General features: G+C 37.0%; 1 protein-coding gene across 2 annotated transcripts in view; it reads left to right on the forward strand.

Moving 5' to 3' along the window:
• The first annotated feature begins 289 nt into the window (after positions 1-289).
• GCFC2 (GC-rich sequence DNA-binding factor 2) overlaps positions 290-23215 on the forward strand; it is a 47747-nt gene continuing 24821 nt past the window's right edge. The window contains exons 1-8 of one of the 2 annotated variants that reach the window (XM_025868312.2): positions 290-631; positions 4018-4143; positions 8388-8612; positions 9718-9812; positions 14493-14608; positions 19865-20051; positions 22060-22183; positions 23126-23207. In XM_025868312.2, the coding sequence (XP_025724097.1) occupies positions 355-631; positions 4018-4143; positions 8388-8612; positions 9718-9812; positions 14493-14608; positions 19865-20051; positions 22060-22183; positions 23126-23207 (1232 nt within the window). In that variant the 5' untranslated portion in view covers positions 290-354. Of the gene's footprint in view, positions 632-4017; positions 4144-8387; positions 8613-9717; positions 9813-14492; positions 14609-19864; positions 20052-22059; positions 22184-23125; positions 23208-23215 lie in introns of those variants that run through there. The other variant, XM_025868316.2, reaches the window with a different exon arrangement.

The following is a 23215-nucleotide window of genomic DNA, read 5'->3' on the forward strand; positions in this document are numbered from 1 at the left end:
GCCTGATTCCTAGATAGGGTTTGCACAAGAACCTGTGAGTGATGCTCTCCGCGGCACTCAGCTCCAGGAGTCTGCCGGACTCTCTCCACAACGAATCGCCACCAGCACAACCTGGCCTCGGAAAGAGAACACTTAGCAACTCCAAGCCCCAGCCCTGAAACACAACTCCATAGACCAGATCGAAAGGGACAGAGCACGCATGCGCAGGGCGAAGAGGGCGCGGACAGCGCGCGGACCGGGCGCGCGCAGACGGTCTTAAGACCGTATAGGCGGGAGCGCGCCCCGGGGTGGACGCCGGAGACTCGTCTGGCGTGGGCCGGAAGAGGACGTGCGCGAGGCGGCAGGGCCTCGGCCATGGCTTACAGGCCGAAGAGGACCTTCCGGCAGCGCCGAGCCCACTCTAGTGACAGCGACGGCGCCGAAGAGCCGTCTTCTGAACCCGGGGCGCCGGAGGAGCAGGCGGCCCCGGGCCTTACGGAGGAAGGGCCGCCTTCTGGAGGGGGACGCGTGGAGGTGACGGCCCGGCGTGTTCGGGGCCGGGGCCGGGGCCGGGGCCGGGGCCGGGTGTGGGCAAGTTCCCGGCGCGTCGCGGGAGCGGCTCCGCGCGCTGAAGGCGGCGCGGGCGTCCCAGGTGAGGCAGGGCGGGGTCCGCCGGAGGTGAAGCGAGGTGGGGTGGGGGGAAGAGGCCCCCGGGCTTCTCCGGAGGTTCCTGTGACCCGCTGCTGACCGAGAGCAGTCGCGGCGACAATAAACAAGACAGCCCACTTCGAGCACTCGCCCGCAGCCCGCAAGTCCGAGGTGGGGGGTGAGGGGGGAAGACCAGAAAGAATCCTGTATGGTTTGTGACTCGTCTGTGTTTGCACCATCAGGTGAACTCTAATGAGTTGTAGCTTTAGTGCAGTACTTGCCATTTGTGAAGAATCTGAATCGTCACAGAAGTGTAAAAAAAAAATCCTGATACTTTTAGGTAGGGGAAAGTTTTATGTACTTTTGGAAACAGCCCCAGTTATTTTTCTAGAAAACACTTAACCAGGATAATACACTAGAAGAATCTAGGTGACAGACACATGGGACGTTTTCTTTTGCTTGTTTTGTTTTTCATCAGTTATTTGCAAGAACGGAGATGAGAATAATCCACTATGTCCCTAAGTAACACAATGGGTTGACGACGCTGTAGACGGTACCAATAATGGCGTTAAGTACAATGTAATAGTTTTGAAGTACCCTTTCGTTTTTACAGAATTTAAGGAGCCTAAACTTGTTTACATAAAACGTGTTCTAGTTTGAATTGGAGCTTAATAAAAATGCAGTTTTCGGTTAGTATTCAGGTAAAAAAAATTTTTTTCTACCCCACTATTTTTAGTACAAGTGATTTTGGTGATTTCTTAATTATGACCTGTTTGTCTAAAGCTTTGAAGACTTATGTTTTTCTACTCTATGGAAGTCACCTGGTCAAACCTTAATAGGGAGAAGTGAGGCCAGGAGTTGCCTTTTTTCTTTTTTTTAAGATTTTATTACAGAGCACGGGGGAGGGGGGAGTCCCCCCCCGCGGGGGCGGGCAGAGGGAGAAGCAGCCCCCCCCAGCAGGGAGCCCCGTGCGGACTCTATCCCAGGACCCTGAAATCATGACCTGAGCCTAAGGCAGCCACTTAACCGACTCAGCCACCCAGGCGCCCCCAGGACTTGCCTTTTTGCTTGCATTCTAAAACAGTGGTTCTCAAAACTTTTTGGTCTTAGTATCCCCTTTATAATGGTATCCCAGAGAGCTTTTGTTTCTGTGTATTATATCTATTGATATTTACCGTGTTAGAAATTAAGATAAACTTTTATTCACTTTTTTCTAAATTAAATCATTACACGTAAGGATAAGTAACATTTTTTTGGGGGGGGGGAACTTTTCCAGAAAATAGAGTGACATTGTTTTCAATTTGCAAATCTTTAATGTCTGGCTTCATGGAAGACAGCTAACTTCTCAAAGCAGCTTCCACATTCAGTCTCTTGTGATACATTGTTTCATATGAAATATGAAAAGAAAACCACAGGGATGTATGTGGTGTAATAGGAATACCTAATAGCCTTTTTAGATAATTGAGTGTGTTCTGCTTTGATATTACAACAAAGATCAACAAATAGTAGCTTCTTAAAGATAGTTTGCAACATGGCAGCTGAAACCATACCTGTTAGTTTTTTTATACTCCATTACATTAAAATCCATTGGTCTGTTTTGCACCTCAATGAATCTTTTACCCATGCATGATTGGTAACATCATGCATTGACTATTGGAAAGTATTGGTTCACTGAGTTTGCAAATGTTGGTACATTTTATTATATAATATCCAAAAAAAAAATCTGTTAATGTCACTGCGTTACTTCTGATAATCATCAGTCGTTAAGTGACTGAAAGATATTAAGTTCACAGAGCAGGATGTTAAGTTTTCCAAAATTCTTGAAGTGATAGGCACATCTTTGTTCATTTTTGAGAAAATTTGTCAGCTATACATGTAGGAATAACTAGAGTTTGTCAGTCATTCTTTCAAGTAAAACAGTGTTGCTCCTTGAAGACAGTGGGTAGTTCCACTTGTAACTCATCGTACAAATGCTTTTCAGTGAGTCAACCATTGTGTTTCAGTATGCTCCGGAAGTGCTTTATACACACTTCCATTTTGTCCCACAGAATATTTAAAAGATGTGTACTCAAAGGTCAAGATTTAATAAAGTTAATAACTTTTTATTGCTTCATTAAGGATGGTAAGTACAACTTTTTTGTTTTTTGTTTTTTTCCTGGCAATGCATGGTGACGAATACAGTGGCTGTCACTGTCTTGATTCATACGAAGAAGCCAGGGGTTTTACCCACCACTGCTTTTGCTTCATTATGTAAATAGCAACAGACTGAAAAGGGCAAATAACATAATATTGTGATGAAAGTAGTTTTGAACTCACATACCCTATGAAAGGGTCCTAGGGATTTCCAGGGGTTGATGGCAGATGCTCTTGAGAACCACGGCTCTGGTGTTAATCCACTTTGACAGCATGTAGGAATTGTCATAACTAGTAGCAAAGAAAGATATAATTTGTAGTTATATTACTTTGTGTTCTAAGTTTTGATCTTCAGATTTTTTAAATTCTTTATAGGTCTATTAATTAAGGGACATTTTTAAGGTAAAGAGTACTATTTATGTAATCTTAAGTTTTAAAGTTGTTCATAAAGAATACAAAATAATTATAAACTAGCCAGCCCTTTCTTGTCAATAATACCATGAATTCTTTCACATTTTGTTCATTCAATTCTCACAACACCCTTAACACCATTATGGGTGTTATCTCTTAATGTTATCTTTGCTTAATAGATTATGGACAGACTTTCCTTCCCAAAATCACGTAGTGGAAACAAAGAGATCCGTTATTTAATGGAGACCACAGTGCTCATTACAGTACTACTTGCCACCAGCCATTGACATATGGCATAGTCTAAATTTCAGAGGTGAATAAAATTAGATTGAAAGCCCTGCTTCTCCACTTAGTAACTTTGTGACACTGGACATGTTATTTAGCCTCTCCAATCCCTAATGTCCCCATCAATAATAGCATTTACTTTATAGAATTGTGAAATTCTGTAATTGTGTGAAATAGACCTTGTAAAACAGATTTAAATGTAGCATATAGTAAGTGTACATTCAGTTGTTTTTTTCATCTTGAACTTATTCACTACCACTATTTTTCTTTTTTGTGTTAAATTTTCCTTCACTTTTTGATGCTTTTTTTCTCTACTGTTCCCTTCCCTTTTCTCATTGCATCTTTTAAGAGAATATTTTATTAGATAAGTAGATCTATACACTTATTAGATCATCCATTGGTTTCAGAAAGAAGGGAAACGGAGAAAGATCTGTATATATACTTTAAATACATGGAGAAAAATTAAAACACTGTACATGTATAATGCTATGTGTTGTGTAGAATTTCAGTTATTCCACTATCTTGACTCTTTGTTGTTGTATTCAAAAAATGTCCTGTTAGAATCCAGAGTGGTTGATCTTTCAACAGATGAAGAGGGTGAAGCACCTCATTCCTCAGAAAGTAAGGATGATCAGAGTTCATCATCCAACAGCTCTAGCTCTTTGGAAGAAGAATTTTCATCAATAGGTTAGTAAATTTTGTAATTTTGATTAACTTTATTTCTAGTATCAGTATTTTCTATACCAGTGATTCTTATTATTGATAACACAGCTCTAGTGAAGTATGGAGCAAGTAAGTCATTACCAATGATTGTCAAAGTGCCAAAATTAACTGCTGTTTTCCATTACATGCCACGTGCAAGGTCAGACAGCTTATAAGAGGCAGAGCTAGGATTCAGACCCAGGCAGTCTGCTTCAGAACCTTTGTTCTTAAGCACTGTGCTATACTGAGTGATTGATGCCAGTATCTGAAGGATGGTAAGAATTTGTTACCAGGGATGATTCTAGTATAGGATATAGCAAATGTAAAACTCTAGGGAACTTAACATAGCATATGCGGAGAACTAAAAATAGTTGTTGAAATGAAAATATTTGGTTGGAGTTTAAGAAGGAGGAACAACAAAAACAGACAAATTGGAGTCAGACAATATAGAGTTTGGGAGAATTTTATGCAAATAAATGGCATGACTATTTTTGTGTTTTGGAAAGATAAACCAGTTCAGGGGTTGGCAAATTACCACTTGTGAGCCAAATGTGACCCATCACATGCTTTTGCAGATAAATCTTTATTAAAACACAACCACTCTCATTCAATTACATATTGTCTGTGGCTGCTTTTGCATTACAGTAACAGAGTTTAGAGGTTGTGACCGCTAATTTCTGAAAGCTGAAAGTATTTCTCTGGCCTGTTACTCAAGCTCGGGGGTTTGTAACTTGTTTTGTGCTTTGAACTTGTCAGTCCCATGAAGTCTGAGACCCCTTCTGAGAAAATAAAAATATGTAGCTTTATAAAAGAAACAAATTAACTTGAAATGTAATTGTTTAAATACATTTTTAAAAGACTGGAAATAGGCCACCTAGGTGGCTCAGTCAGTCATGCGTCTGCCTTGGGCTCAGGTCATGATCCCGGGGTCCTGGGATCAAGTCCCCCATCAGGCTCCCTGCTCAGCAGGGAGTCTGCTTCTCCCTCTGCCCTTCCCCCCCTTCCCATGATATCTCTCTCTCTCAAATAAAATCTTAAAAAAAAAAAAAAGACTTGTAATATAGTGAAAGTGCTTCATTAACTTATTAAATAACAAGAACCAGTAGCTCTTGTAATTTTTTTCTGATACAAGTTCACGAGGTACAGAAATACTTAATGATGAAACCAGTATTAAGAATCGAAGCCTGGTAGATGAGTGATTGCCTTGTCTAGACTGGAGATAATGGTGCTGTCCGATAGAACTTTCTGCGATGATATAAAAGTTTTATATCTTCATTGTCCAGTATATTAGCCCATAGCCACATGTGGCTGTAGAGCTCTTGAAATGTGGCTGGCTAGTGCAGCTAAGGAACTGGATTTTTAATTTGGCTGAATTTAAATGGTCACATATGGCTCGTGGTCACTGTATTGTACAGTGCTGCTTTAGAAAATGGTGGATTAGACAGGATAAGCCAGTAGTTGTAAAGTGTTGGCAGCCTTGCACATCTAAGGAGAGAAGACATTGTTTGCCAGTGCGTGGGATAGTTTTTAATTATTGTTGTGACAGAGGTGTTGCTGGCATGTAGTGCCCTGGAGGCAAGAAATGACATGTGTCTCAGAGTACAGGGCAGTTCAGCACAGTGAAGAATTGTCCCTCCCCAAAGCTCATTTCAGAAACACTGAAAGTTGAAAATTTGTCCTGTTTTTCTTTCTTCTGGAGAAGAAAAGATGAAGGAATGTGAGAAGTTTGGGGATTGGTTTGTGGATGAGGGAGTGCATTTGTTTTTTGTTCAAACAGTGGAACTGTTAGAATGATCCAGTAGTGGAATATCTGCCTTGAGATGTTGTAGATGCAGCATGTTACACACGGGGCATGATGTTAACCTGTACTCCTTAGATAAGATGATGTATGTGAAAATTATTTAGCTTATAGATCTGCGTGTTTATATTATCAAGCAGTATGCTAACGTTATTCATTCCACGTTTGGCCAGTGTCGCTGAGAGCTAAATGCTGGGTGTAGACAGGACAGGATAGTAACTCTTGTCTTGAACCTTTTTCTTTATTGGTAGCTTTATGTAGCACTAGTACTTTGCCAGTGAGTCTGTTGCCTGTGATTTGTTAAACCCCATCAGGTCATTTGCAGATGAATCACTTACACTTCCTACATTTCTGCTTTTGTATTCATACACTTGAGTATTTGAACCTAAGTACATCATCATTTTACATTAAAATTTCCTAGAGGTCTATAAAAACATAGTGCTGCTCAGCTCCACCTCAGATCAACTGAATCTGAATCTCGGATGGGGGGCTTAGGTACCAATAGATTATCAAGTTTCCCAGGTGATTCTGATGTGCAACAAGCGTCAAGAAATGTTAGTGTTGGGGCGCCTGGTGGCTCCGTCGTTAAGCGTCTGCCTTCGGCTCAGGTCATGATCCCGGGGTCCTGGGATCGAGCCCCACATCGGGCTCCCTGCTCAGCAGGAAGCCTGCTTCTTCCTCCACCACTCCCCCTGCTTGTGTTTCGTCTCGCTGTGTCTCTGTCAAATAAATAAATAAAATTAAAAAAAAAAAAAGAAAAATGCTAGCGTAACCTGTGAAGGTTTTGAGTCTTAATTCTGCTTTAAGTTATATTTAGACATGCCCCTCCCAGCTTTAAGGACATGTCTTTTTATCTTCGTTCACATCACATTAAGATCATTAAACCAGGCAAGACGAACCACAGAGCCCTTAGCAGATCCTTACAATGCTTCATAATCAACATTTTTTTGGAGTTATTATTCAACCAGTTAATTCTGTGCAATATGTGATGTCCCCCCCCCCACACACACATTTTAACATTATCCACAAGGAAAATATGCAACTGTTAAATTCTTTGGGAGGATGAAGAAACATCTGACCTGTATTATTTCCCTGATACTAATCTATATAAAGTCTATAAAAAGTAAGTCACTTGATTTGATATTCCTTGTTTGGTTTTTTTTAAGATGTTACTTATTTATTTGAGAGCACACACTGGTGTGGGGAGAGGGAGAGGGAAAAGGAGAGAATCTCAGGCAGACTGTGCTGAGCACAGAGCCCAATGCAGGCTCAATATCATGACCTGAGATCACGACCTGAGCCGAAACCAAGAGTTGGCCGTTTAGCCTGTTGAGCCATCCAGACACCCCTGATATTCCTTGTTCTTAGTGAACATATGTCGGTTTTTACTGATCACCTGTTACTGTTTGATAATTCAAGCACTTGTTTTCCTTAGCACCAATGTCAAGCATATTGGTCCATAATTTCTATATTTATTTTTTTTCTGTTTCAAAAGTTGGAACATTTCCACATCTCCAGGCATAGGACATCTTTTTATTTCTCAAAGAATTTGGAACAGTTTATGGTTAAGTTTAGAACCTTTTACTTGAGCTTTGATAACTTAACATCCCTAATTAACATTTTGAAGTGCTTGAAATAGTGAAAATTTCTTTTACCATTTTGTTTACCTTGGTATTTTGCTTAAGAAACTATTTTTTTTCCAGAAAGTAAAGATCAGTTTCAGCTTAGATCATGCATGAAGAAACTTGTTTTGAATTAGAAGAGTACCCATTAATATGGTTTATACTCTATAAAGAAAAACTAAAGCCTGTACTAAAAGATGTCACTTAAATATTTTTCACCTAGTTAATGAACCTGATTATTTTCTTTACACTTTTTAACTTCTTATATTTATTCATGTGGAAATCACCACAGGACCTTGGAGGCTGACTTAGTTGTGTGCTGGTTTTAGTCTCTTTCTCGCTCCCTATATGCCTGGATGCCCTAAGGGGAGGGGCATCCTCTCCCTCTTTGTGAGTCAGACTGGCCTATCCCCCATCATTCTAACCTCTACAGTTCTGACTGACTAAAGCAACTCCATGCTCAGCAGTCTCAACATCCCAAACCTCACAATCTCAGAGCTTCTAGAAATGAGAAATAGTCCTCAACTAAAAGCCAGCAACAACAGCTGATGAATAAGAGAGCTAAAAGATAAATTGAAGTGATATCAGTATATTTTCTGATACTTCTAGATTAGGTTCATTTTCTAATTTATATTTAATCTCTACAAAAGTAATTTTCTTATGATGTAGATTTTGAGCTGTGCAGTTACATTTGTATCAGAATAGGAAAAAGATTGGAAAGACACTGCTTTTTTATCTTAATTAAATAATGAGGATATGTATTTCTGTTGGTGTTTGTTTTTCATTGTCTTCCTCTTTGTTTCTTTCAGTAAATATCCCTGATGCAGCTTTTATTCAGGCAGCCCGCAGAAAACGTGAATTGGCCAGGGCCCAAGATGACTATATCTCTTTGGATGTAAAACATACCTCTGCCATCCCTGGGATGAAGAAAAACAGTGATGAAGATTCTGAGAGTGAGCCTGACGACCATGAAAAGAGAATACCATTTACCCCAAAGCCTCAAACCCTTAAACAAAGAATGGCTGAAGAAACAAGTACATACTTAATTTATTTACAATATATTAATATTAAGGGATTTTTCACTCGAATATAATATGTTAAAATCTCCATAAAAACATAATGTAGTGTCTCATACTTTAAAAGTGTTAGAAGTTGGTTTTTATTTAATACCAATTTGGTCAATGACATCATAGTCTCTGAAAGACATGTCTATTAAAATATTACTATCAAATAATGTGTAATAACATTTACTGTTATCTGACCTCCACTTGATCTTTTTTGACAGGTTAAAAAAAATTGTACAGAATCTTATTTTTGATATTGAAAATTTTCATTCTCACCTTTATAAAGATTTTTTTTAACATGGAAGCATCTACAGGAATTTTAGCTGTCATTTATTAAAATCTCCCCTGCTCTAATAAAATATTTCCTCTACTGATAATCCTTAGGTCTCAAAGGACTATTTTTACATTTCACATTTATAAACAATATGTTTTACCAAAACTTTTGTTACTTCAAATAATAATTTTTCAGAATGAGACTTTTGGTTTCCTTATAACCCAGAAATTATTTTTCAGTATTTAGATTCTTTTTTTTTTTTTTAAGATTTTATTTATTTATTTGACAGACACAGCAAGAGAGGGAACACAGGCAGGGGGAGTGGAAGAGGGAGAAGCAGGCTTCCCACTGAGCAGGGAGCCCGATGCGGGGCTTGATCCCAGGACCCTGGGATCATGATGTGAGCCAAAGGCAGACAAGCCACCCAGGTGCCCCTCAGTATTTAGATTCTAAGGTGGAATTAATAATCTCTGATAAGGAATACCAAATGTTTCATTTTTTCCAAGTTTTTTTTTTTCCTATGTGTGAAACTGTAGTGTTTTTAGTGGGACAGTTTGGTGATGAGTACAGATTCCCAGATTCAAGACTCGGCTTCAGCACATTCCTCAGACAAATTATTTAACTTCCTGATAGAAAAAAAAAAGTGATAATAGTGCTTTCTTCCTAGAATTATTGTGAAGAATAAGTTAACACATGTAAAGCTGCTAAGCCAGCAAGTTATAAACCCCCTAAAAATGTTAGCTGATGCTATTAGAATGGAAAAATATGGACTATTCATGAATTTTTTTTTTTTATTCCTAGCACCCAGAAATGAAACAAGTGAAGAAAGTCAGGAAGATGAAAATCAAGATATTTGGGAACAGCAGCAAATGAGGAAAGCTGTTAAAATCACAGAGGTAGTAATTTTTTTATACCATTTGTATTAATTTTCTGTGGCTGCTATAACAAATTATCACAAACTTGATGGCTTAAAACAAGACACATTATTCTCTCCCAGGTGTGGAGGCTAGAAGTCCAAAAGCAGGGTGTTAGCAGGGCTGTGTTCCCTTTGAAAGCCCTGAGGGAGAATCTTTTCTTGCCTTCCAAATTCTGGTCACCCCAGGTGTTCCTTGCTTTGTGACTGCATAACCCCTCTCTCTCTCTCCTTTATATGGCCTTCTCTGTGCCTCTAGTCTTATTTTATAAGAATACTTCTCAATGGGCTTAGGGCCCACCTGAATAATCCAAGATTTCTCATCTTGCGATAGTTCACTTAATTAAAACCACAAAGACCCTTTTTCCAAATAAGGTCATATTCACAGGTTCTGGGGGTTAGGACATAGACATATCTTTTGTGAGGCCACTGTTCAACATACTATACCTTCTATTATGTTCTTTTCCTTTTAAACACCTTCCACATTTTACAGACCACTTGAGGGGACCATATTTTACCTTTAATTTTATAGTAACTGTGACATAGGTGTGTAAATGTAAAGTTTAAACAAATAAATAGATTTAAAACAAAACTAATTAAAAAATACTGTTCTTGAGGTCAAAAGTCCTGGATTTGGGTTCTGGCTGTACCACTAAAATATATGCTCCATGAGGTCAAGAATTACTAACTATTCAGTGTTTATCCCTCCGTGCCTAATACTATGAGTGCTCAATAAATATTTGTGCAACTTTGAGCAAATTATTTCTTTTTTTTTTTTTAAGATTTATTTATTTTAGAGCACACACATGCCTGAGCAGGGGCTGGGGGATGGTTGGAAAGGGAGAGGGAGAGACTCTCAAGCAGACTCCAGGCTGAGCATAGAGGCCGATATAGGGCTTGATCTCCTGACCCTGAGATGAAACCAGGAGTCAGACATTCATCTGACTGTGCCACCCAGGCACCCCACATTATTTCATTTTCTAAATCTGTTCTCTCATCAGTAAAATGGGAAGGTAATGTTAACTACATGAGTAGCTGGCTATAGGCTCAAAATCATAATTTAAATCAAAGCACTTATAAATTATATAATATTCAAATATAAAGGTTTTATTTTTTTTAATCTTTAACAAGAATGCTTTGAAAGATTATATGCTCTTTTAGGTAAGAAAAGTATTGTTCAGATCTCTACGTTATTAAAACTAAAAAGCTAAGTAAAGGTAAGCTTTTGGTTGTAACAACATTTAAAATCTCTGACCAGAGAAATGGTTTAGAGGGCTATTTTTATGATGTAAAAATAATAGATGTAGGACCCCCCTCCTCTTTTTAGTAAAGTCAGTATAGCTAAACAGCATGAAAAAAATACTTTGAGAAAAAACATGTCACAGTCCTTACTCTGACTGCTCAAGTTTGCATAATTATTCCTTTTTAAGTATTTTTTTAACTGGAGTCATAGTATATATTAGAAGTTCCCAGACTTCCCATTCATGGAGCCCTCAGTGTCAGTAACTTTATCTTGGTTCCCCCAGGCCAAAAGAAGTACCAAACAATTCTATTTATGAAGTAGTTAGGGTCAAAGAATTTAATAATGTTTATGTCCTAATAACTTAGTAGCTTTTGGAAAACACATAGATAAATTAAAAAAATCTATTAATTTCATTTTTAAATAACCACAATTACTTATTAATAGGATGCACCTCTTGGGCACTGCATGACATCTCAGACCTTGGAATCATATTATTCACTGTCATTCTCACCTCCTTTCCAAGTTGATTTTCAATCACTACTTCCTTTTCATTATGTCCACCAAGAACCCACCTTCACTAATAAGACTTTATCAGAGGACTGTAGCACAATCTAATGTTGCAACTGTGAACTAGTATAAACTAGTAGTCCAACAAATGATGAATATGTATTCTCCTAAAATATTTTAAATATCTGTATTTAAAATGTATATTTAAAATATTTCATAGCACCCTTTGATTTCATGGGGATGCCTTGGCACATAGTTTGGGAACTACAGTATGCATACAGTTTCAAATTCTGGGTTTTTTGCTTGACATGTTATAAATATTTTCCCTTATTTCTATACATAGTTATCATAATAACTAATTTTTTAAATTGCATAATATTTATTAGAGTCAGTGAATCATAATTTCTTAGCCATTCTTCCTTTTGGCAAACATTTTAAATTATTAACAGTCTGAATCTTTTTTTCTATTATTTTTTTTTTAAAGATTTTATTTATTTATTTGACAGACAGAGAGAGAGGGAACACAAGCAGGGGGAGTGGGAGAGGGAGAAGCAGGCTTCCTGCTGAGCAGGGATCCCGATGTGGGGCTTGATCCCAGGACCCTGGGATCCTGACCTGAGCTGAAGGCAGACGCTTAATGACTGAGCCACCCAGGCGCCCCTTTTTTTCTATTAATAAAAAATAGAAGGGGCACCTGGCTGGGACAGTCAGTAGAGCATATGACTCTTGATCTCAAGGCTGTGAGTTTGAGCCCCACGTTGGGTGTGGAGATTACTTAAAACTTTAAAAGAAATAGTAAGAATTGGTAAATATTTGCTTGCCTTTTTTTCTTTTCTTCCTTTTGTTCAGATGTATGTTATCTTAGGATAGTGGCCAAGCGTGGTGTTACCAATAAAGGACATGAACATTTTTATGGCATTTACTACACTTTTCCCTATTGCTTTCTAAAGAAAATTTAGAACAATCTGTAATGCTGCTGATATTATGGGAATGTTTCATTACAGTCTTGCCAGCTTAGATGCAAGATTAGTTGCACCAAAAAATGGAATCTCAAGCTATTTGATTTGCATTTTTTATTACTAACTGTGAGTATATTTACAGGTTCCTTTATTGAAGATCTACCACATGCTACTGTGTTAGTTTCGTGTGACTACTGTAACAACCACAAACTTTGTGGCTTAAAACAACAGAAATTTAGGGGCGCCTGGGTGGCTCAGTCGTTAAGCATCTGCCTTCGGCTCAGGTCATGATCCCGGGGTCCTGGGATCAAGCCCCACGTGGGGCTTCCTGCTCAGTGGGAAGCCTGCTTCTCCCTCTTCCACTCCCCCTGCTTGTGTTCCCACTCTTGCTGTCTCTCTCTCTCTCTCAAATAAATAAATAAAATCTTTAAAAAAAATGTATTTTCTCACATTTCTGGAGGTCAGAAGTCCAAAATCCAGGTGTTAGTAAGTCTGCACTCCTTCCAAAAGCTCTAGAGGATAATCTGTTCTTGACTCTTCCAGCTTGTGGTAGCTGTTGGGATGTAGCCACCTCTCTCTCTGCTCCATATTCACATACCTTTTTTGTGCCCCAGAACTCCCTCTACCTCTCTTATGAGGATATGTGTATTGCATTTAGGACTCATCTGGATAAACCAGGATAAGCTCCATCTCTCCAAATGCTTAATCACATCTTTGGCCATGTCAGGTAATATTCACAGGTTTGGGAGATTAGGACATCGACTTACTTTCTGGAGTCGCCATTCAGCCCCTACACCACTTAATAATGATAGACACTAGAATGTACAATCTTTTTATGGAAGAGAGAGCTAAACAAAGTAATTGTAGTGAAATCTTACAGATTCTTTGACAGAACCTATACCGGGTCCTGAGATAGCACATAGGAGCAAGTGAGTGGTCAGTTTTATAGGTGATAGGGAGATTTGGAAGAGCCTCTACAAAAGTTGATCATATTTAGATGGGTCTTTGAAAGAGGTTTATAATGTAAGGGATTTGAGACAATATATCAGGATGTAAAGACATAAGATGTGAAATAATCTAACTAATTTGAGGATTTGCAGGAGTGATTAGAGCTGGATGAGAGGATTGGTTAAGAATTAGCATGAGAAATGATGCCTTGTGGTAAATACAAGGATAGTTAAGCCAGTGATTTGGCTTATTATCTGGTCCACTTTGCATATCCTTATCTAAAACACATTCTTAGAACCCTTTCAACATGCTAAGTATGATGGTGATAAGCTATGATTAGTCAGAGGATAGTAATACGAAATGTTATAAGGTGTACTAACTAGAACATGGTCCTCGACTAGTAATAGATAACCCAAATAACAACAGTAGCTTAAACAAAACTAAAAGCTTTACCCAGAAACCCTCCAGAAGACTTCCATTTACTTTTCTTTGACTAGAGGAGTTAGGTGGATACTCCCATCATGGAAAACATAATCTTCTGAGAGTACATTAGATCATAAACAAAACTAGCTTTAAAAACACTGAGAAGCAAGCTTTTGTGAAAAGTAAGATTTTGTAATTTGCCTCTTGCATGCAAAAGTTATATATATTTTTTGTTGTTTTTTTATTTTTGAGAGTGTGAGCGGGAGGTGGGGGGGCAGCGGGGCAGAGGGAGAGAATCTTAAGCAGACACTGCCCTGAGCCCTTCGGTCCAACGCAGAGCTCAATCTCATGACCTGTGCTGAAATCAAGAGTCGGACGCTTAACCAACTGAGCCACCCAGGTGCCCCTAAAGTTCTATATCTTAAAACTAAGAATTATAAAAACATTTTATTGTAACTATAAAAAACGTCAAAGGCACGGAATTTTGAGCTGGTTGAGACATTGGAATACCCAGTCTGCTTTCATGCTATTAATCTTTATAAGATTGAGTCTTTTAAAACAGTACAAATTTTCATATTTTTAGGGACCAGACCTAGATCTTTCCTACAGCAGTGAACCTCAAACAGTAAAGAAGTTTGATACTTTGATTTCATTACCACCAGTAAATTTAGAAATTATAAAGAAGCAATTAAATACTAGGTAAGTAAATACTGATTTTAAAATACATTTGTCCTAGACATTTAATAGTGAAAAAAAGCACTGTGTTCTTCTTAAGTACAAATTTAAGTACTTAAGTACAAAAGTACAAAAATAAGTTGGGAGTGATGTCAGGAAGATGACATAGTAGGAAGCCCCAAACCTCATTTCCCCTTAGAGATACCAATTTAATATACAGTCTAAAAAGCCTTTTTGAGAATTCCAGAAACCAGTTAGCTCAAAGCCAAGAATAGCCACACTGAAATGGGTAAGAATCCATTTCTTTTTTTAATTTAAATTCAGTTAATTAACATATAATGTATTAATCTCAGAGGTAGAGGTCAGTGATTCATCAGTCTTATATAATACTTAGTGCTCATTACATCACATGCCCTCCTTAATGTCTGTCACCAAAGCCATTTCATTTCATCTGCATCAACCACTCTTGCAAGCCTGCATTGCTTGTGAGAGAGAAAAAGCCCAACTCACAGCTTCTCCACTGAGAGGGAAAAAAGAAGAGTGGAACGAACCTCCAACGTTTTGGCTTTTGGAGGGATTGCCTGAGGGACTGCTTCTACCTCATCTGTCTCAGAGCTGTAATGGGGAACTGTCATACCTTGGTTGACTGGGGACCACAAAGAGCAAAAGACAGCTCAGTTGTTGCAGAGCCAGAAAACCTGCCATACTGGAGACAAACACCAGAGGGAGCAAGAGACTATGAATGCCTTAAAAAAGAAACACACAACCTCTCTAATAGGGAAATTTCATATAGAAGCCCAGAGAAGATACATCCTCCATGAAAGATTTGAGGAGACCTCCCCTTGCCCCCCATGTCTCTAGACAGGCTGACTGGTGATGTTCCTTCCCCGTATGAAACTATTTCCCTTAAGTGCATTTTCAAATGCATAAGACAACAACAAAAAATAACAGGGGACATAAACAGGAAAACCTGGCCTAACCAAAGGAGTAAAATAAATCTCCAGAACCAACCTTTAAGAAACATATCTATGAATTACTTGACAATTCAGAATAATCTGCTAGAAGCTGAAAGTGCTACAAGAGAACACACAACTAAACAAAATCAGGGAAAGAATACATGAACAAAGTGAAAATACCAACAAAGAGAAACTATAAAAAAGAACCAGAGATTCTGGAGCTCAGCAATACAGTAAGTGAACAGAAAACTTCACTAGAGGAGATCAGCAGCCTATTTGATATCAAGCAGAAAAAAGAAGCAGTGACCTCAAAGACTGGTCATTGGAAATTATCAAGTCAGAGGAACAAAAAGGAAAAAATGAAGAAAAGTGAAGAAAGCCTAAGGGACTTACAGGATACGTCGAGCAGAACAACGTATACATTAATGGAAATCCAAGTAGGAGAAGAGAGTGGGGCAGGGGGCTTATCTGAAGATACCATGGCCACAATTTTACCAATCTGAGGAAGGAAGTGGACATCCACTCTCAAGCATAGAAGAGGACAAGAAGAGTGAACCCAGAGAAGCTCACACTGAGACACAGAATCAAACTTTCAAAAGGCAGAAAGAGAATTTTGAAAGCAATGAGACAAAAGCACCTCCTCAGATACTAGGGAGCTTCATAAGATGATTAGCTTTCTCAACAGAAACATCATAGGCCGGAGGGAGTAGGGTCACATATACAAGGTGCTGAAACTCCCAGCCGAGACCTGTAACCGGTAAAGGTGTCCTTCAAAAAGTGAAGGAGATACAAAGACCTCAGATAAGTCAGAGCTGAGGGTGTTCATTACCATTAACCTGCCTTACAAAAATTGCTATTAAACGTCCTTCAAGTTGAAAGGAAGCCAGCCGATAACATGAAGCATATGAAAACAAAATATAAAGCTGTGTGGTAAACATATATGTGTAGACAAATAGATACTCATGCCCTAATGTAAGGTGATGCGAAAATCACTTTTAGTTCAGGTATAGAATTTAAAAGATAAACACATACAAAAAACTAATACTGTTCCTGAATACAAAATTTTAAAATGTAATTTGTGACATCAATTAAAAAAATGGAGGACATATGAAGGAATAAGTACAGTTTTTTGTATGTGATTGAAGTTGTTACCAGCTTAGAATAGATTAGAACTATAAGATGTATTTTGTAATCCCTATGGTGTACACACACACACACACGCACGCACAGAACCTATAGAAGATACACAAAAGAAAATGAGAAAAGACTGAGGGCATGTCCCTATAAAGAATCCACAAAACACTAAGGTAGCAAGAGAATAAAAGGCAGAAAATGACTACAAGACAGAAAACAATTTACAAAATGGCAATAGCAAGTCCTGTATTAATATTACTTTAAAAAGATTAAACTGTACAATCAAAAGACAGAGCGGCTAAACGGATAAAAAAATTTAAGATCCAGCTACATGCTGTTGCAAGAGACTCATTTAAGATTTAAGGATACATATAGACTGAAAGTGAAAGGATTGAAAAGTATACTCCATGCAAATAGTAAACTAAAGAGCAGTAGTGGCACAATTAAGAACTATTACAAGAGACAGAGAATGACACTATGGTATATGAAGAGATCAGTTTATCAGGAATTATAACTGTAAACAATTACAAATTTGCATCTAACATTACAGCACCTATATAAAGCAAATATAGACGGCTGAAGAGAGACATAGCAATACAATAATAGTACAGAACTTCAGTATTCCGCTTTCTGTAATGGATAGAACATCCAAACAGAAAATCAATGAGGAAACCGTGCTCTTGAACAAAATGGACCTAACCAGACACATAGAACATTCCACCCAACAGCAGCAGAATGTACATTCTTTTCAAGCACACATGGAATACTCTTCAAGAAGGATCAAATGTGAGGTAACAGAAAAGTCTTAACATATGTAAGATTGAAGTCACACCAAGTATCTTTTCCAAACACAATGGAATGATGATGTTCATAAAGAACATTTTCGTTGCTTTTTTTTTTATGGGAATTTTTTTTCTAATACACAGTAATAGGTTCCAAATTTTCTTCCCCTGTATCTTTTGTATAAATCAGCTTTAAAGTAGGTTCATTCCGTAATCATATTGCAGTTAAGATATATTGGTCATAGTCGCTCATTTAAATGGTTTGACATAGAAAAGGACATTTTATAGCATTGTATAGTGAAATAAATTTAAAAATTTTTAGATGTACTAGTTTTAGTTTTAGACTATATTATAGGGAGTTAGCAAACTACCACCCCACTGCCTATTTTGTAAATAAAGTTTTATTGGCATACAGCCATACTTATGCATTTATGTATTGTCTTTGGCTGTTTTAGTGCTACATCACAGAATTGAATAGTAGCAATAGCAACCATGTAACTCCAAATCCTAAAATAGTGACTATCTTGACCTTTATAGGAAAAGTTTGCCAAGCTGTGTTGTAGGTCATTGTTTTTCAGTAGTGATATTAAATGATGATGATTGCCTTGATTCAAGACTATTTTTGTAATAACCTCACTATTATTTACTCTCCTTCTGATAGTCCTTCCTTAATTGGAAGAAAAGAGCTAGAATTATACTTATTGCATCAAAAATTGCATATAACTCAGGACTTGGGGGTTTTTGTTTTTTGGCTTTTTTGAAATTGTGTTGAAGACAGTTGTCTTGCATGAATTATAGAATAGGAAAAAGGTAGCAGACCACTGATAGAGATTAGCATTTCACTTTATCTGGATAGGTTTTATTTTCAACTTCAGTGCATTTTTTTTAAGATTTTATTTCTTAGAAGGCACAAGAGCAAGGGGAGGGACAGAGGGAGAGAGAGAATCCCAAGCAGACTCTGTGCTGAGCATGGAACCCGATGCAAGGTTTGATCCCGTGACCCTGAGATCATGACATGAGCCAAAATTAAGAGATGCCCAACTGACTGAGCTGCCCCTATTTTATTTTTTTATTAACTGGGTTTTTTATTTTAAAAAGAAAATATGTTTTCATGGTCCAAATACTAAAGACAAAATCAAACAATACAAAAAGATATGCAGAGAAAAGGAAGTCACCTTACCCAGAGGAAACCACTCTTCCCAGTTTCTTATGTTTCATTCCAGAAGTAGTCTGTATATCTATACAAGCACATATATACTTATGTATTGTCCCATTTTTTTATACAAACATGAAGCCCACTGTATACCCTGGTCCTTACCTTGCTTTTTTCATGTAATACATATTTATGAGCTTATTGCTATAGCCAATAATATTCCAGTCAATTCAAGCATTTTATTCATAATGTTTTCTGTCCGTTATTGTCTTATTTCTTAACTGTCTCCATTCTTTACATAAAGCAAGGAAAAACTTTGAAAGACAAATGCATTTAGTCAGTGTTCCAGGGAAACTTTAATGACATTTGGTTTAAGCAAGTACTTACTAATGACTTTTCAGTGTACAGCAGGTTAGCTGGAGGAGTTGAATTTTTGAAAAAAAGTTCACTTCAAGACCACATACTACAAATTTGATATTTCATTTGTAGATAATTCTCTCTAATGTACTAACAGTGTCGAATATTAGTGGAAAATACCTTCCAGATATTTTTAAAGAAATAGGTTTCTTACTCCTCTACTGGCAGGTGTATGGAGAGAGAGCTTGTTTTAAAAAATAAGCAAACATTGAATTACATTTGACACTTTTTTTCATGTTACATCAGTTGATATATGTGATATTCACAAGGGTTGAAAACAAAGGCTGTCTTATCAGTAGAGAAGTGTATGGGGGCTACAGCAAAAACAGGAAATGAAATATGCCTCAAAGAACATCGAATTCTAATGACAGATAAAACCATTGAGTCACAGATTATACCAAATTATAACATGCTCAAATGGTTTTAATACCAGCTTATTCAGATATTCCAAGAAAGACCACAGACTGATCTAATAGTAACTCCAGATGGATTCCCGAGTTTCAAATATAAGACCTAGGATTGTTCTAGAAACTCACCAATTCTGATCAGTCCACACTTACTAACTTTCTAAAATTACCCTCTGATTAGCTCGAGCACCTAAAAACCTGTAAGTGTCCTCTCCTACCTCTTCCTTTGAGACCTCTTTTCATTGTGGCGCTCTCCTTTGCACAGCAAGTCTCATAAACCCAGGTTTATAGGATTGTCAGTTTCCTTGGTGGTCTCTGAAAGGTAGCTTTGAAAAAATTTCATTAGACTGCTATTTACTGTAGTAGAAATAAAAGTTGGAAAAACAAAGCAGTTTTTAGTTTTCATTTTTCTTTATTTTGTTTATTTATAGATTAACATTGCTACAGGATACTCACCGCTCACACCTGAGGGAATATGAAAAATATATACAAGATGTCAAGAGCTCAAAGAGTACCATCCAGAACCTAGAGAATTCATCGAATCAAGCTCTAAATTTTAAATTCTATAAAAGCATGAAAATTTATGTGGAAAATTTAATTGACTGTCTTAATGAAAAGGTAACGTGGTTATAAACACAGTATTTCCTTTTTTATAAAGAAATCCCCTTACCATGAGATTTCTTAAAAGTAAATCCTACAACTAAATACTTTCCTCTAGGGTTTTCTTATACATCTTTGACATACTGCAACATTAAGTACCCGCTTAATGTTGGACAGATTTTTTGCAATTATTTTGGTATAAAGTTTTATATATAAATTTTTATGTTAAAATTCCATCTGTTTAAGAAAAATTCCTAGAGGGTGCCTGGGTGGCTCAGTTGGTTAAGCAACTGCCTTAGGCTTGGGTCATGATCCCGGGGTCCTGGGATCAAGCCCCACATCCGGCTCCCTGCTCTATGGGGAGCCTGCTTCTCCCTCTTCCTGCCGCTCCCCCTGCTTGTGGCGCGCGCACTTGCTCTGTCAAATAAAATCTTTAAAGAAAAAAAAAAAAATTCCTAGAAGGGGAATTGATAAGTCAGTGTCTAAATATCTTTAAGACTTATGAAACATTGTTTAATTATTCACCAGAAGGATTGTATCACTTTTTTTTAGCTTATTTCATTTAAAAAATGATTTTTGTTTTTACATAACTGTTTTTTCTCATTTTTTTTCCTTTTTTAAAATTTAAATTCAATTAACATACAGTGTATTATTAGTTTCAGAGGTAGAGTTCAGTGATTCATCAGTCTTATACCCAGTGCTCATTACATCATGTGCCTTCCTTAATGTCCATCAGCCAGTTACCCCCCATCCCCCACCCCCTTCAGCAACCCTCAGTTTTTTCCCTATGGTTAAGAGTCTCTCATGGTTTGTCTTCCTTTCTGATTTCGTCTTAACGTATTTATTTTGATCTGAAACAACCCTTTGTTTTATTAACACATGTAGTCTTTTTTCTTGCGAATTGTCTTCTTTGCCCTGTTATCTTTTTAGTTCATAGTGGGAATTTTTCTTTTTCCTTTCTTTTTTTCCTTATATGGTGAAAATTTCTTACTGCTTAAAATTTTTAAATATTTTATCCTACTTGATGTAGATAAACTTACGGTTCATCTTTTGATTTCATTTGCAGTGGTTTTTTTTGACATCCTGATGCTTTGAAATTTTTATGTTAATCAAATCTGTGAATCACTTTTTCCCTTTATAATTTCTGTTTCTGTTTTATACATACTAAGTCCATGCATTAGGGTCTTGAGTTGACATTTTTTTCTTTTTAAGTAGATGAATCATTTTTATTTTTATTTTTTTTAAAAGATTTTATTTGAGAGAGAGAATGAGAGAGCATGAGAGGGAAGAGGGTCAGAGGGTGAATCATTTTTAAAAATACACTCTACTTTCTTCGTTGCTTTTTATTTACATTTAAAATGTTACCAATCAGATTTCTTCTCTCCTGTTGTTTCAAGCTGACTACTTTTTACTGTCCCTTGGTAGTTACTTTCTGAAGTATTTATTGCAATACAACTTTCTTCATTGATCCTTGAAGAATGACATTGTTAAAATTTCTTGGCCTACACATTGATGTACCCGTGGCAGCTATTATGGAACATGATTGGAGTGGGGGGAATTGTTGCCCAAGAAATGTAAGAACACCGATTTTAAATAATCATTCATTTCTGCTTCACAGCTTTTCTACCTGTCTGGTTAGGTCTCTTCCATTCTCCATTTTTTCAAATTTATCAGTTTCGTCAAGTGTGCTCTTACAGTCTGCCCCCTCGGCTTGTGAAAAATAGGTGCACCCCTCATTTTCTCCTCATATCTCAAATAATCCTATTTCTTATCTATCCATTCTTACCCATATTCCTGACTCCAGCCCATTTGCTTTCATTATTTATGATAGTTATAGCTGTTTTAGTACAGTAAGTTGATTTTCTGGTTTTATCAATATTACAAACATTGGCAACCACATCTGTATCTCACCATATTTTTTTTAATTAAAATGTAGTATTGAAAATGTTCCTTTGTATAAGAACGTATTACTTTTTATAATTCATTATTGATGACCTGCAAAATGTTACTTATATGTGTATTTCAGATTATCAGCATCCAAGAAATAGAATCATCCATGCATGCACTCCTTTTAAAACAAGCCATGACCTTAATGAAACGCAGGCAAGATGAATTAAAACATGAATCAGCGTATTTACAGCAGTTATCACGTTAGTGTTTTTCATGTTCAATATAATTTATTATTCATTAAGCTGACAATCAGAGAATAAAATATTTTTATTCCTGTATAAAAAATGCTTTTTGGGTATCTTCCCACTGATCTTTCACCCCTTTTAAAAACTTCAAAATATTTAGAGTTAGGGCTTCAAAATGTCCTGAATTCAGTCTAAGACATAAGTAAGAATAAAAATTATAACTTCTAATCATTTAGTATTTGAGACAGGATATATGGTCAGATAATGAGTGTTTTGAGACGAGTTGACATAAACCTATAGGCTCTGTCAGAAATCTAACTTAATAAAGATTTCATGGCCCTCCCACAGATTATTTATGGAGGTTAAAGATGTTTTGGTGAGTTTCAGGAGAGAATCATCTGTGAGATCTCAAATAAGATTTGGATGCTACCTTTTAGTTCTCTCACTGGTTTTGTATTTTCAGAGATGCCTTCGTTGATTAAAGTGCAGTCCAGGGAATAGTGAAAGAGATGAGATCATAACTAAATAGCTGATTAAAGCAAAGTGACTCTCAAACACATGACTGTAGTTGGTTATAAATTATACATACTAAAGTAGAAAATAATATAAAATATTGGTAATGCAAACAATTCTGGCAATTCAGGGACAGAAAAAAAATGGTGAAAACTACTGGAAAAAGAATATGAGAAAAAGAAACTTGGTAGAATTTTGTTAGTATTCTCAAGTGCTGAACTGTATTCACCAGCCAAGGTATCAGGCTAGCAAGCCCAATAATGCCTATTAATATTGTGATAGGGAGTTACCATTGAAATTTCATTGCATGATGAAATATGCAATTTAAGCATATTAAGTGTATTTATATATACCTATATGTATATACACCCAAGATACAATTTTGGTTTAATAGTGTCCCACTTTATTTCTTTTAAGAATGAAATCAATTTTATTCATTAACAGGCAGAGCTGAGACATCAACGAATGAAAGCTTGGCTGTAGATGAAAAAACTCAATGGATTTTAGAAGAGATTGAATCTCGAAGGTAGCTAT

The sequence above is a fragment of the Callorhinus ursinus genome, unplaced genomic scaffold, assembly GCF_003265705.2.
Source record: "Callorhinus ursinus isolate GAN/ISIS: 27379988/994484 unplaced genomic scaffold, GSC_fseal_2.0 scaffold10, whole genome shotgun sequence".
In the NCBI taxonomy this organism is placed as follows: domain Eukaryota; kingdom Metazoa; phylum Chordata; class Mammalia; order Carnivora; family Otariidae; genus Callorhinus; species Callorhinus ursinus.